This window comes from Microchirus variegatus (assembly GCF_963457635.1).
Source record: "Microchirus variegatus genome assembly, chromosome: 4".
NCBI classification, from domain to species: domain Eukaryota; kingdom Metazoa; phylum Chordata; class Actinopteri; order Pleuronectiformes; family Soleidae; genus Microchirus; species Microchirus variegatus.
The window spans coordinates 8,071,204-8,087,061 of record NC_139805.1 but is presented as its reverse complement, the minus strand read 5'-3'; the positions used below and the strand labels follow the sequence as shown (position 1 = coordinate 8,087,061).

The following is a 15,858-nucleotide window of genomic DNA, read 5'->3' as shown; positions in this document are numbered from 1 at the left end:
AGTGAGTGAGTGAACACAATGACAATGTTCTTCAAAAGTTATTGACTGCAGGTGTAAACTTGTTAAAATATAAAGTCTTAACTGTCAAATATGTCATGTCTTTGTAATGATCGATTAACAACCCAGATCTTGGAATGGAACTGAAAACCCACCTCGTCTTATTTTTCATAAAATTTATGAAATGCTTCTTGGCTTAAAAATTATGTATTTAGTGGCAGTTTTAAACCACGTGCATAACAACCAATTTGACTCTTAGTGCACATTGTGCAAGAGGATAGTGCAGTTAGGGATGTGGATGAATTAATTTACTTTGAAAGTATGTCTGGGACTCCAGAGATGCGTCATGTGTGACATAGAGGTTAAATTTCATTAACTGCAATTAGGGTTTGGTTTGGATAGGATTTCATGCATTTTCCTTAATCGTTTTGATTTTGATTTAAATTTGAAACATAGTACAGTATGGGCCAATTCCAATTCCTATCTTAACCCTCAGTCTTAACCCTCAAGCTCAACCCTTAATCTTAACTGTCCCTCAAAACCAAGTGTATTTGGGACACCCCTTAAATGCAGATACGTCTTCAGACTGTAGGGGGCAGAATAACGCGAAAGCTGCGTCCAGTCTGTTAAATCCAAAAAAGAAGAAGAACACATTTACGTCACGATTATTTATTAGGATCTGTTTGTCAGTCAAGTTATTAGGTTGTCAGTTAGTTATAAGATGATACTCGTACAAATACCACAACCACATACATATTCAGCTGACAGTTACCACACACCACGACTTATTGAAAAGTAAACCATAGCAAACGATCGCTTGTCCGCACCGGCCGGCTATTGACAAAAGATCATAAAATAAAAATAAATGTTACACAACAATGACATCAGTAATCCATAATATTAGCCTAAACTAAAATAATACAATGGGTTTCATAATTTTTATATCTCGATTAACAAAGAAAATACCTAATTTGTAGCGTACTCATTTCGCTGCTTTTGGCGCCATCTTTGTTATGTGAAAACACGCAATGCATTCTGGGTAGCCCTTGCTCCCATGGGTGGGCTCGGAAAATCTCAATATTGAGGGCGATGCAGCCCTTAAACTCGCCCCTCAACTTAATTGTTCTATGAATCGGGACAGCACTTGCACTAGTGAAATGTGATGTGTTTTCTTTCCATCTTTTTTCATTGTTGACATCCAGAGAAGAGAGTTTATCATGGAGTTGTTCGCTGTCTCTGTGCTGTGAGATTAAAATACAAAATGTAGTGATCCACAAGCAGTAGCATGATAGCGTCATGGCTGTAGCTACACTGTTCTATGCCAAAGTTATGGTGTTATGTCCTGGTGAAGGTGCAGCTCAGAGGATGCCTCACCTTTTAGGCAGTTGAGACTTTTTCTCCTGCTAATAATGTTAGTGCATTGAACCTCTGCTGGTTTCAGAGGGAAAGAAACAGTCATTGTTGGTTAATTAATTGATAAACTCTAAACAGCAATTAATCAACGAATGCTTAATCATTAGCATTCCTAACTGCAGTCTTAAAATAGACATTCTTAATTTTTTAACTCGTTGAAACCTACAGAAAGTCTGTATACATTGTTGCAGCATGTATGCAGCAGTGTTGTTAAGTGCAGTATGTGTGCGTTGCCTTGGTTAACCTGGGGGTTTATAAGCTTTGGTTGTATAGCTGGGCGTCAGCTTGACACTTGAATTGATGGTGTGTTCACTTTAAGTGGTTCCAGATTTTGTGGTTCATCATGGTTTCTTCACATCGCCTCTCTCATTTTGCCTCTTTTCCTTCTGACACCCCCTCCTCTCTCTTCGTTGACCAACAGCATTCCACCTGATGCCGGCGGTTCTGTATTTGAGGACTGTGGTTTTTAATAGGTCCTTGAAAGCAGTCAGGACATTCCTTTCCTCACCAAAAATTGAGGAAACCTGTAATCTGGGTGTGAACTGCAGAGGGGTGGAGTCGGTGGTCTGCTTTAACCAGCACGGGATTAGATTAGATTGATGGGAGTCAGTATGGAGATGTAATCCACAGGAATTTGAGCCAGCTCTTTTTTTGGATCCTGTCAAAAATCAATGATCCGTAATTCGTTTGAATACATTTTAACATACTCCACACCACAAATGTCACAGTTTTCATTACTTTATTAACAATAAGACTAATTATTACTTTAATAACAGAGCTGCCAGCGTTAAGTATCCACAATATGGAACAGCTTTTACTAAAGGGTAATAATATTACATCAAGGCAAACTTAATTTTTGATATTGGGGGCGATGGTAGGTCGGTGGTAGAGCGTCGTCTTTCAACAGGAAGGTTGTGGGATTGATTCCCGGCTCTGCTAGTCTACATGCTGATGTGTCCTTGGCATGTGAATGGGTTTGAAAGATGTGATAGAAAAATGTGCTGCACATAGATGTGCTGTTTGAATGTGTGAGTGAAAGGGTGAATGGAAAAACCGCAGTGTAGAGCAGCGTTGAGTGGTCATCGCGACTAGAAAAGTGCTATATAAATACAGACAGACCATATTATTTGCCAGAAACACAAGACTGTCACCCTGATCGAGATTGACTGAGGCTCTCTTTTAATTTAAAATATTACCTGTGGATGAGAACACACACACTCAGAGCATACAGATGTCTCTGGCAGACGCAGATATTTATGAGCAAGCTTACAGACAGTATTAGGTTATGTTATAAGCAGGTATTTGATGCAAACTGTTTTCTCTTCACTAAAACAAGTTGGGTACTATCTGCAGAAAGAGGAGTCTCCCTCGTGTATTGTAGGCTTGCATTTCAAAGATGTTGCTGCTGCTGTGGTCATATGATGGTAGGAAACCATGCACGGTTCTACTTAAATGGGTGCTTCAGAGATGGCAACCTGCATTTCGAGCATTTAATAACAGTTCAAATGTGAACTTTACATCCCAAGAATGTAATAAAAAGTGACAGCCAGCATTACTTTTGTTGGAAATCTCATTCAATAGCATAAACTAGGGGTAATATAAACTTTAATTTTGATTTTTTAAGACCACAAGAGGCTCTTCATTTTTATGTTTCCCTGTAGTTGTCTTCACAAAATTATTATTTTCCATTATTCTGTTTTGTAAAATTGATTCATCGGTGACTCATATCAAATGGGGGATTGTGTTGGCTTAGTGTAGGTGTGTGTTTGTGTTAGCGGGCGTGTGCGTAGCCAATGTTTTCTCATCACAGACCCTCCATCCTTCCTACATCTCTCAATACAAGCATAGCAAACACAGATCTTCCAGATTTAGGGAGAAAAAAAAGCATCCTTTCATCAGTGAACCACACATCATGGTCCTCCCACTCTGGGTTCCTTTTTGCCTCATGGCTCAATATCTTTGAATGATAAACAAGGAATACTCTCTGGACAGTCAAGTCTTTAACAATTTATGTATTAAACATATTTGCTCTTCAATAATCTTAGTCATAGCCTACGGTGCAAAGCAACCCTTTTTGTTTTGTATCTTAAGGCAATCACAGATGGCACCCCATTCACACAACAAGCCTCTGTTGGTCATTTTGGAAAGTGCAAGTGTGGAAGCACAAACGGACACACAGAGCCCCTAAAAACAAAACTTCACTCCCACTCTGTTGGATGAAGTGATGATGTCAAATTCATAGGCAAACGCTGATTGGAGGAGAACCTCAAATAAAATATGTATACCACGATTCATGTTGACAAATTATTTCCTATAAACACATCCAGAGTAAATACATCACATTGGTAACCCCAATAGAAAACCAGATCATCTCTCATTTGGAGGATTGCTACTGTTCAACTAGCTTGTTTGAATCTTGGGTGTCATATGAACCATTCTTTTGGGGGTTGCAGAATAAATGAATGTGTTACTGTTTGATTTACACGAACACCTTTGAAGGCACAAAATATTAATTTTGTAATGTTTTCAGGTCTGATACTGAAAAGTTCCTCATTCCTCATTTGCGCTGGTTCTGCAGCAGACGGATAATCCCGACAAACATCCATTGCCTCACAGTGAACAAGCCTTGCATGCCGGATTTTGCACCTTTTTTATGTTTTTAAAACCCAGTTTGATATTTTTATACATTATTTAATTATTATCTATTACCTACCACCTAATCACAAACACTACATCCAGGAGATTTGTTCATAAATGTTTGGATCATCACTGAGTCAGACTGACGACTTCACACTGTCATTTATGAGACTCACATTAAAACTTGGAGCGAATATAAAGGTCTGCACTGTTCAAGCCCTGAGCCATCTCACAGATCAGCAGAGACCTTCAGGAGAAAGAAGAAGCATGTCCTGGCTCGAAGATCAGTTAGAAGATCAGAAGATGCATCGGAAAATCTCTTAGTACATTTGGATTTTCAGGCGCTTGCAATGAATAGACTGTGACTGTCTTGCTCGGTCTATGACGACAAACCCTTGAGCAGTGTGCTTTTGTCATGGCTCCTCTGTTGTTAACAGAGAATTACCCTCTACATTAGACACAAGAGGAGGACAGTAATTCTGGCTGTGTTGCGTGTGCTTTCTGTCGGTTCATGAATGCACAGGTCAGTTAAGGTCCTATATAATTGTGAAATATAATATCTATAGATGTGGTACTCCTAATTTCCTCCCTATGCTTGTTTGATCACATCGTCTGATACTGAACTGATGTGGATTGAGGCAGTATCTTCAGTCTTTTGTAGGGAAAGATGAACCTACCCCGCAGGATGACAAATCCACTCAACTCTAGATGATGTCTTAGTTTTGTTGTCTAGCCAGCAGCTAAAGCTACTCAACCACTGTAACCTTGAAAAACAGACAATATTACACTAACAGACGTCACACATGGCCTCGGTCTCCAATATGATGTTGACATGCAGCCAAATGAACACCTCAGTCTGGCATCTTACCTATAAGCATCAAAAATACTCTTTTCCTGTCCTGTTTTTTTTTCCTTATCAAGGCCTTAAAAAGTTTGGACAATTTATATAAATCGAGAATTTTCTTTTGATAGTTTTGTTTTTACTTCATGTTATTGTTAGTTTATTACTTTAATCCTCAAAGGCGGGCAGGCCAGACTGTTGGTGTTTGTCCTGGCAGAAAATGTTGCAAGCGTTGTTAACACTGCTTCAGTCATACATGTGATGTTCGTCATTGTTGGGTATAATATGGCACAACCTTGTCTGAGAGCTTTGTTTGAGCCGAGTATTGAGCCAAAAGCTGAAAGGTGACTTGATTGTATCATACTTTTAAATCGGACATTGGTCAACTCTTGCCGCGCGCTACCTTAGCAAAGCAAAGCAGAGCACAACATCCCACTGGGCAGTCCTTGGTGCTTCTTTCTTCAAGGAGACTGAGAAGTATTTAGGTTGATGCCTTCATTTCCTACGTATGAGTTGGCCATATGGACGGTTTTGTCCTGCTTACTGTTAGTGTATCCTCAGTTGCCTCTTAGCTTTTCAAATTAAAAATAAGTCATACACAAAACTCTCCAACTGGTATGATAGCAGGACCGTTACAATGAGAAATTATGAACATTAGACCGTTTTACCGAGCGTGCAGCCATTCTGGTGATAGTGGCCCATGTGTACAGTGAGCATCCATTTATGGAAGACACTTCCATAAAGACCAATGGCCTCACTTTTACCCGATATCTGCAGCAAAAATGTCTGCTGCTGCTCTCACCAACCTGACTGTCGAGTAACTGCGTGGATGAATCAAGGAGCCAGGTGTGTGTGGCTATAAAATGCAGCATGCATAAAAGGAGGATATTTTCCTCACCTTGCTGTTTCCTGTGGTAATGGGGTTCAGTGAGGTGGCTGCAGAAGGCATTTCACTCACAGATTAATGTGGCTGAAAAAGGAAGGTAGGATTTCTCCACATTTCCCCTCTCAGTAGTGACTGTGGTGATCTCTTTTGATGGAGTGTCACATCTTCAGGGGAGTACCATGGGGCTTACAAGGTGTTTTGACAACTCTTATACATATATACACTGTAGACATTTGAAGGGGTCTGTATATCAAACGTTTAGTTGGGTAAAGTCTTACAGCTAAAGTACAGGGTCTTTAAATAACTTTCAGTATATGCAGAGGCAAACCAAAGTGATGATCTCAACTAACTAATTTCAGCATGTATCTTCAATTGAATCTTCCAAGAAACCACCATTTACTTTCTGTCCTCATGAAACAAGGGGGCCCACTTACATCCCTCGTCTCTCTTTGCTCGTGGAATTCTGGTGTCGGTAAATATCAAACTGGTGGAAAATGCATCTTCTCCTTGTGTCATTGTGGCAAAAATCCCTGTGTTTATAATTGTGTTGGTTCTGCAGCAGGGTCATTTGCCACCCAGTCCTTGGTGCAAATGCTATTTGAAGCCCAGGGATGGGAACCATGGGTACCAAAGCTGTTTATAGAGACACAGGGAATAAGGGGAGGAGATGAGGGATAATGGCCGTGGGTGGACGAGATTTTTCCGATTGGTGATAGATAACGAACACAAAAACATACTTGTTACTCAGTGATTTCACCTGTTACAATAATGTCACCTGCGCAATCATTTGTTTTCAACATTTAAGCTGCAGTTAATCATTGGTCAATGTAAAGGTAGACCTATTAAATAACTGAGAGTGGAAAAACCTTCATAGAAAAAGTGAATATTAGAAATTAAAAAGGAAATTGAGAAGTGCACAGATGAATGCATCACTTCCATCTTTTGTTGATCTCTGCTCCAACTGCGGGCTCGCTGCTTTATGGTTTCTGGCCCTGACCCACTTTAGTTAGAGGCGGATTACGTCACTCGGTGAAACGGCTCTTTTTCTTTCTTTTCTTCTACTTTCATTTTAAAGGCTGCAACAGACATGCGTGTCATCCAGTTTGTAACATGTGTGTGCATGCCTCTGTGTGTGTGTGTGTGTGTGTGTGTGTGTGTGTGTGTGTGTGTGTGTGTGTGTGTGTGTGTGTGTGTGTGTGTGTGTGTGTGTGTGTGTGTGTGTGTGTGTGTGTGTGTGTGTGTGTGTGTGTGTGTGTGTGTGTGTGTGTGTGTGTGTGTGTGTGTGTGTGTGTGTGTGTGTGTGTGTGCTTGTGCTTGTGTGCTCGGGGTACATTGCTAATGAAAGTGCTACAGCGCATGGCTCACAGTGCAGCCACCTGGACAGTATAGTCCAAGTCTAATTTTAGCATCCGTGGGCACAAACGCAAACTGACACTGGCTTTGTCTTTTCTCTGTGCCACACTGACACACACACTTGTTCACTCAAACACACATGTATACACTGGTGTACAGCTGGTTATGGCTGTCACTGGCCTGGTTTTTTTGAGGGGTGTTAGTGGGTTCTGTTAATTATCTTTCTTAGTTTTCTGTTTCAGGGAAGTAAGAGCATAAATTCTGAGGGTGACAGATTACAGACAGGAATGTAAGCGTGAATAATTAGGGCCCGAGCACGAAACTTGCCAGGGCCAACGTGGCGTGCGAGGAAGTGCGAGGAACCTATTGTTTCTGTTCAGTTGGTAATTTTTCTCAGAAGTTGCGCTCAATTTTGAGGGGGTTAACATGCATAAAAACTCTTGAAATTTGGCATGGAGGTCAGGTAGGCAAAAAATGCGATAGTGGCATAAGGCACTAACCTGTGCCTAGCCTTTTTGGGAATTTTTGACGCAAGATAAAGTGGTAAAATTTGCATGAAATGCCCAATTTTTAATTTTTTCTTTTGTGTATAAGTCACACATAGTTGTTCCAATTTGTTTTTGTGTCTCTCTGTGACCCTGTGATTGACTGAAAGTCACATTTACGCAATACTTGACACGCAAATGAATTCATGGAATTTGGTACAAAGTGTGTCCGTAAATGAAAATATATCGAGATGAGGGAGACTGTGAGGTCGGGGAACTGCTGCGCTCCCCGAGTTGCACGGTACGAGGGCCCTTTCATGACTGCGAGTGCTAGTCCTAGTTGTCTTTCTTCTTGATGAAGTAGTTGATGTCAGTAGCTACTCAAATATTATGTGACATCCCTGCAAATAAAATCTTAAATCAAATATACTGCTCCATATTTAAAGGCATCTCAGGCTGTGCTGCTGATGAAGAGCATATGTTAGCACATCTTTAGCATCGTACAATATAGGGCTGCGAAAACCTACTTACAAAAGTGACAGCATTATTTGTTATTACTCTTCACTTGAAATGAATCACTCATTGCAATGCTCAACTGTGACGCCTCCTTCGCTGCATCAAAGTGAAGCCAAGACGTGCTTCTAGACAGTATTGTTTTAACCTTGTATGGTTTTTCAGGTTTGAACTCACTTAACCCTGACAAGATTGGAATTTTTTTTCGACCTGAATGTCAGTATTGTTAGTTCATTGTCGGTGTGTCTGTCAGTGTTAGTCACAAATCACCTGCGTTCACCTAGGATGGATGAGTCACTTCAAGAAAAGAGCCTTTTAAACCTCCTGTTTACAATATTCCCGTCTACCTCTTAGCTTGTCTGCTCTATGACAGCATGCCTGTCTCACATAGTTTTCTGTCTCCTTGTGTGCTTGCAGCTTCTTTCAGCCTCTGTGTCCACTGGCTTTCTTTCTTTCTTGTTATTGCACCTACCAGCCCATGGACGGCTACACTAATTACACGTCACCTTGTCTGTTAACTGACTGCCTGTTTGCCAGTACGTCCACATGCTTCTCCTTGTGCTAAGTGAACAGATTCACTCAATGCCAACAACAACCCGACTCACCATCTTCATACACTTATCACAGGCTCCCAGCTGAACATGCTCTGTCATGTTTACCATGCAGAATGGAATGGTAAACAACATAACCCCAACCCCTAACCCTCAACAAATAATTATAAATGTGTTTAAGATGCAGATCTAAGTGTTTCAAAGGTTTTTTTTTTCGTTTTTTTTTTTCGTTTTTTTTCCGTCTTTTAACCAAAAACCCTGAACCCTCCTCGATCTCAGTGCTGTATTATCGTCCTTCCTACTTACTATGCATAGCAGCACAGGTCCTCCATTCAGAGTTTGAAGTGGCCAAGCTTGGTGCTCTGCTGTGGCCGGAAGCACAAGCTGTGTGTGTGTATGTGTGTTTTGTTGGTTACTTGGCCAGAGCCTCTTCATCGCTTTCTCACCCCCTTTTTGATGCAGCTTGTTGAACAGCTTCCACTTCCCCAAACCAGATGTTGAACACTCCGATTGATCATGCATTGATAAATGTGAATATCACTCCCCTATATATGCATGGTTTAGAAACAACACTGAGATGCGAAATACGACCATGAAGAGAGGCTGAAACTAGATATTATACTGTTACATTTTTAATAGAACAAGGTGAATCTGTTTCACAGACTGAAAAGTCTGATCAAAGGAACAACATACACAGCCATCTGTCATTTAGAAGCCCAGTGCAGTGCTCCTCTGTCACCAGTGTGTGTAATTGCATGCTGAATTCATGTAAAGTGCTTATGTAACCTGTATTCTGGTTCAAAAATTAAAGGGAAATCAATCCTTCACCTTGAGATATATATTGTATTAGTCCTGAATATGTGGCTCTAGATTATTAGTATTACTATTATTATTATTGTTATCAATATTACAATAGTCCACAACAGTCTTCACTACAGGCTGTGATATACCCAGTGATGCAGATGATCCTGGCATTTAAAGACTTTTTTCACTTTTTATTCTTGTCATTGTGTATTGTATGTTTTGGGTGACATCTACTGCACGTCTGTCCGTCCAGGGAGTGGATCCCTCACCTGTGGTTCTCCCTAAGGTTTCTACCCTTTTTCCCATTTACAAGGGTTTTTTTTTCCCTGGTAGTTTTTCCTTACCCTGGTCGAAGGTCTAAGGACAGAGTTACCAACCCTGTGAAGTCCGTGAGACAAACTAAGTTTTGTAAACTGTGGGCTATATAAATAAAGATTGATTGATTGATTGATTGAATAGTAAAATTAAACTTTTATGCAATATCTAATTCAACTCTATGTCTGGGAACCTCTGAGTGACTGGACATTGCATTTATCTAATAGCAATTGTCCGATTATCCAACACCACTATACACTGCAATGTGAGTCCATGCTGATTTCAAAGTTGCATACACTTGTCTACAGTGCTTGATTGTATGCTACACCAATATACATATTGATAAATGCCAATCATGCCCATTTCTCATGTTTCATGAGGGCCACTGTATGCAAGTTGTCATTTGCATAACAAGAATCCTTTTGTTTTGTGCATTATGTTGAATCTGTGTAAAGTACATTCTGTAACATAGAAAATAAAATAAGTTCACCAGTAAATCTTTAAAAATATTAATGATCAACTATGACTCTCTTTGGTATGTAACTTTGGTATTGGATCAGTGTTCCAAAGTTACATTTCTCAGTCATAAAATGAAGCAATAATACCTTTTGTTGCTCTTGCGTCAGGTCGTGACTGTACGTTATAATTGCACTATTCCCATGTCCACATGCTGAGTAGGAAACCTTGACATAAGGTATTGTGCGTGTGGACTCCATTTAATAATGGGGGGAAACGGGTGTGATTGCAGTGTTTCAGTGCTGGCTCTTTTTTTATTATTATTACTCAGCATTCTAGGCAACCACTTCCTGCAGGTTAAAGGGTGGACCTCATAGAACTATAATAATACTAATAACACACTTTCTGCTGCAGTGGGGTGTGTTCCTCCTGCTGTAAGTTTGTTTTCACTTGCCTTTTTTATTTAAATTTAGACTCCCACGTGTCCAAGAAAATCCTGAACCCAGGATTCCAAACTATTTTCAGAGCAACCCACTATCAGAAAAGTTATTTCCTTGTTTTATTTTTTGGCAGTGTCCTGGCACGTTTGGCTTCATGTTCTTTGGCTTTTCCTGGTATTACATTATCGTGTCATGAGAGCAGGTCACAAATTACGTTAGCACATTTGCTAGCATCCCTCTGAACGGAAGCTATTAAGTCATTAAAGCATGCGTGCAGCACACACTGTTATTTCCCTCTCCGTTAATTAAACTCTGCCGTGCGTATTCATGTATACCTTCACATTCATTTTATCCAATCAAATTTCGGTGCTGCTGTGCTCTTAACATGGAAAACTCATCTGTTGCTCTTTAAAACGAGCGTAGAGTCACTACATTGTAGGTGTGTTTGTACAACAGAGATTAAAACTTATTATGAAATGCTCTGAAGCCAAGTTATTCTGATTATTTCTTAACTATCGTTTCTGTCGGCTTTAGCTGGTCTCTATTTTGTAAAAACAGATATGCTATATGACGAGAAGACATGCTCCCACATGCTGCTTTCTGTCTGCCACAATTTCATACACACACTTTGATCAGTACAGCTGTAAAGCTGTCAGCTCTTGCTTGGGGGCACCAGTCAATATACAGGCCAGTGAAACACATCTTTAAGTGGAAAAAGAGGGGAGTGGATTAGAGTGAAGTATTAATTTAAGAAATCAACTTCAGCTTAGAACAAAGTAGCTGCTTAAAAAAAATGTGCCTGTAACAAATTGCATTAAATATGTCCTGCTGTAATGAAGTGCCACCCTAAATCCACACACTGCGCTGATGAACGGCATCAGGTACAAAGTAAAGAAGTGGACGGAGGCTTGGTTTTATATCGGATGCGTTCAGATGAGACCGTGTGTCAGAGCAGCAGTTGAATGTGTCACTAGGTTTGGATGAATTATATTCACAAAAGTTGGCTTGACAAAGACAGCATGTGTACACAGCGAACAAGTGCACATGTTTCACTCCTTTGATCAAGACTCTCATGTGGAGCATAAAGCGGTAGAAGATGAGTGAGTGTTGCATTGACACCCAAGCAGAACCAGAGGTAGAATTTACAGACTTCAAATACATTGTTAAATAAATAAAATATATAAAGATAATGTTTTCTACACATTTTTATCACAACATCACACTCTGTTTGTCCTTCTCTCACTTTGACAACATTTACAGAAATGGGTGGTTGCTGCATCCTAACTCCTCATCACCTAGTGCACCCATGAATATTCATTAAGCTCTATTTTTTTCTAATGCGTGCGTGTCTCTGCATTGTGGTCTTAAAATTACATTTGCTTAAATAGGACTTTGAATTTGAGCTTGTGAGCACACCGGGACATTTATTTGAGCCTTGACAGCAGATGTTTTGAGGAAACGAGGCCAAACACGTTTGCAGGATCAATCAGAGTGTATTTCTGGGTAAGACTAAATGGCCAGGAGGAGGCCTTTTTGGATCCATTCCTCATTTTGGTTACTGCCATGCTGACACACCGAGATCAGCGTAGTGAAGCAATGTCTTAACCCAGGGAATATCATGTAAAGAGTTCATTATTGCATTTCTGTTTTCTGTGGTATTATGTGACTCTCCTAAGAAGTGGATATGTACCGGTAATTTCTATTTGTTCGGATGATGACATTTGTTAGTAATTCACGAGTGGAGTCAGTGGTGTTGAATTTGGTAACAAACAAAGCATGATACCGTGTCCGTGTGTCTGTTAGTGAGAGGTTGCATCAGGTTACTGCTCTCAGCCTTGGTGTGTGTCTGTGGCACCAGGAAGAGATCGGCTATAGTCATGAGATGATATGATGAGTCTGCTGCCACACGAGCGAGCAGGAGAATGAGAATCAAGGAATTATCACAGATGAGATGGAGGGAGACCACTGGGCATTCATCTGGGGTAAGAAAAGCACAGGGACACTTCAGATCAGGCTGCTGTTCAGCATAGTTTTAGTATATTTTAGCAAGTCAGCTGGATGTAAAACTTTTCATACTGTATAGAGGGAAGGAAAACTTTTAAAGGGGGGTAATTACAATCAGTGGATATTATGAGCTCAGGTTGATTTTGTAATGCGATTTTTCTTTGAGAATATACAGGCAGTGCATTTAAAATTTAAGCTTGAGTCATTGCTGTTCTGTTCTAATGATGTTCAATGTAATCTGGAAATTTGTGCCATGAGCAAAATTTCTGCCAAATGAATAGATAAATAAATAATAAAATCGATCAGCTGCAGTGATTAATCAAATCAGCTGACATTCTTGTTGTGACACATCAACATTTGACTATGAATTTATTGAGTTTATTTAAAATCAATGTGAGGTGAGTTTCTTAAAAGTTGAATATTTTTAAAGCAGACCTAGACCAGAAGTTCCAATTAACACTGTTTTTTAGTGTGTATCTGCGTCCTTACCTTGTTTAAGAAGCCCTGAAGGTTCTAAACAAACAGTTCAGCCACTGCTGAGAACGCTGTGTTTTATTGTAATCTCAGGCTCAGCAAGATCTCTGAGAAAACCTGGTCCGGTTACGTAAACAGCGGTTCTCCTGAACAGCAGATCGTCCTGCTCCGGGCACTAGTCCGGGCACATCCGGTTGCGTACATTTAACCGCAGAAGAAGAATAACGTCCGTTGTGGAGGTGTTTCACGAGCGACAGTGTCTTCTGACTCTGGGTCTGACTCCGGGTCAAAGTCATCAAAGGGACTGCGGCGGGGAGTCGTGAAGAAGCTATTTTTAAACACTGTTAAAACAATGTTTTGATAATGAGTAGCAGTGCATCCACCGTTCCAGAGGGGGGAGCTGCACTTCTGAGAGCGGGTGTGTTGATTATGTCACTTTCAGGTACTGGCCAATCACAAGACAGTTGGGAAGCCTCTACGATGGCTGGCCAATCACAACACACTCTGTCTTCTGGGTGTGAGAGTTGAGTCTGAAATATTGTGGCTGGGAAACACCGTCAGAAAAGAGGATTTCTATCGGCTCGTTTACATAAACTAGGAGGTTTTTGACCATTAAGAAAAAGTTAATGTATGTAAGTAGACCTCCATAACTTTAAGTTCCCTTCTTCACTGGGATTTGGACTATTTGTTATTAAAAACAAGACATCTGAAAACAACCTTTGACAATGGCGATATTTCCATGTTTTTTGAAATGAGTAAACTAGAAAATAAACATGTTGCTACTTTTAAAAGCTTGCAATGTTGCTTTGTGGACAGAATACAGTGTCTGTACTTTGCCTTTGAAGACTTACCTGTGTCCTTCAGCGACACTCAAATTGGGTTAGATGCGGTCAGTGTTCACTTTCTTTTCAGGACAAGTGTGTCCGTTTTTATGGTTCAGAATTAGTATTTAACTCCAACAATTCACTTACCTTTTGTTTTGGCAGTCTGTCGGTGAGCTGCTTCATTGGAGCAGCAGGAGATTTGACACTTTGTTCAGGGACACACTGACATGTCGATGTAAAGTGATGAGAGAAAGAGAGAGAAAGTGTTTAATTCTTCAGCAGAGTTTTTTAGGCCAGGCATTCAAACTGGCAACAGTGACATTACAGATCTGACATGCTGCAGCATAATGGAGTGAAGATTCTTTTTTGAAATGATTATTTACACTAGGTACCTCTGTGCTCCATGGCTGACCAAGCTATTCTTGTTATATTCTCTGTGCATTGATTTTTACAGTGCTAATGAAATTTCTATTCCTAAAAGAGGCCTTGAGGAATCCAAGGCAGGCTGTCGTTTCCATTTGCGGTGCCCATGGACACACATTTATTCCTGAAATCCAGTGTTCACCTTCACACCTCCAGTTTCTCAATAATACATAAAGATGTTGCCTTTTATCTGCTGAATGATAGATACCAAACTGCTGACCTCGCCCACCCACAGACACCTCTTTTAGTCATGCCCTTGGTGTCTCTTCTTCCAAGAATTCACCCCTTTTTTTTCTATTCTGTCTTTGTAGGATTGAAAAAACGTACCAGGAAGGCTTTTGGGATACGGAAGAAAGAGAAGGACAATGATTCTACGTAAGTACAGTTTCTAATGTGTGTTCCAGTCACAGAGCTCGTTATTGTTTCACTGCTGAAAGAAGTTAATTTATGAAATTAGATTGGTACACGAGAGTAGCTCCTACTCGTACGTTACAGTAGATTGAAGCGATTAGAAATGGGCAAAACAATCATGGCACACAAAGTACAGTCTCTGTTTGAATTTGGTTGAGCTATTCAAAGTCAATGGAGCTGCAAGTCATGAGTTGCAGTGGTATATTGTGCATTTTATATAAAGTATATATACAGGATGATTTGCCAAAAACTTCAGATATAATTGTGATCAACCCCAATCCACAAGTTTTGTCCCATATTTTGAAAAATGCTTCTAGGAACATCCAGATAAGAACCAGCCTACAGTCTTATACACCATGTATCTGAAGTGTGCACCACTTCCAATTTCTCTAATATTTCAGTCAGTGACACGTTTAACTTTATGTTCTGGAACCTTATGAGATAAATCTGCTTTGGGCTGTGCTAAAGCCCATGTGTCTTTTCTGGTGTTTCCTTTTAAAGCTTTTAGATTAAGATTAAATAGATTTTATCGTACCACCTCTGGGCGTGCTGACCGTTGTCAGACGACGTTCACTGACAACTTTGATTTGAGAAATGATCTTTTTCCGGACAGCAGCGAGGCCGACAATATAATTTGGCCCAGTCGGCACAGACACCCTGCAGGCATTCATTCTGTTGGTGTTTGAATGTAGCGTGGATCCTTGTTATTTGGGGAGGCCAAGTCTAAATGTCATAAAATGTCATAAACGACATCTCTTGTAGTATTATGTTATTGTATCAGTGAAACTGCCAGTTTGATGCCTACATGACTCAGTGCTCAAAGGTGCAGTGTGTAGGATTCAACAAAATCTATTTATGAAGTTGTGCGTTGCAGCTGAAGAGCTCTCTCCTCACCCTTTCCTTCCAAGCATGTAGAAAGCATATGGTATCCTTCAGTTATCATTTAAACAAACAAACAAACAAAAAGGTTTGTCTATTAAAATTATAGAGGCTCATTCTGTTCTAATGAAATTCATACATTTAAGTGGCTG

At 40.2% G+C, this 15,858-nt stretch overlaps 1 protein-coding gene across 1 annotated transcript in view; it reads left to right on the top strand.

Moving 5' to 3' along the window:
* sgip1a (SH3GL interacting endocytic adaptor 1a) overlaps window positions 1-15,858 on the top strand; it is a gene marked incomplete at both ends in the record, with an annotated part of 58,470 nt that overhangs the window by 19,421 nt on the left and 23,191 nt on the right. Inside the window, one exon of the mRNA XM_083887620.1 lies at window positions 14,728-14,791. Coding sequence (XP_083743746.1) covers window positions 14,728-14,791 — 64 coding nt within the window. The remainder of the gene's footprint in view (window positions 1-14,727; window positions 14,792-15,858) is intronic.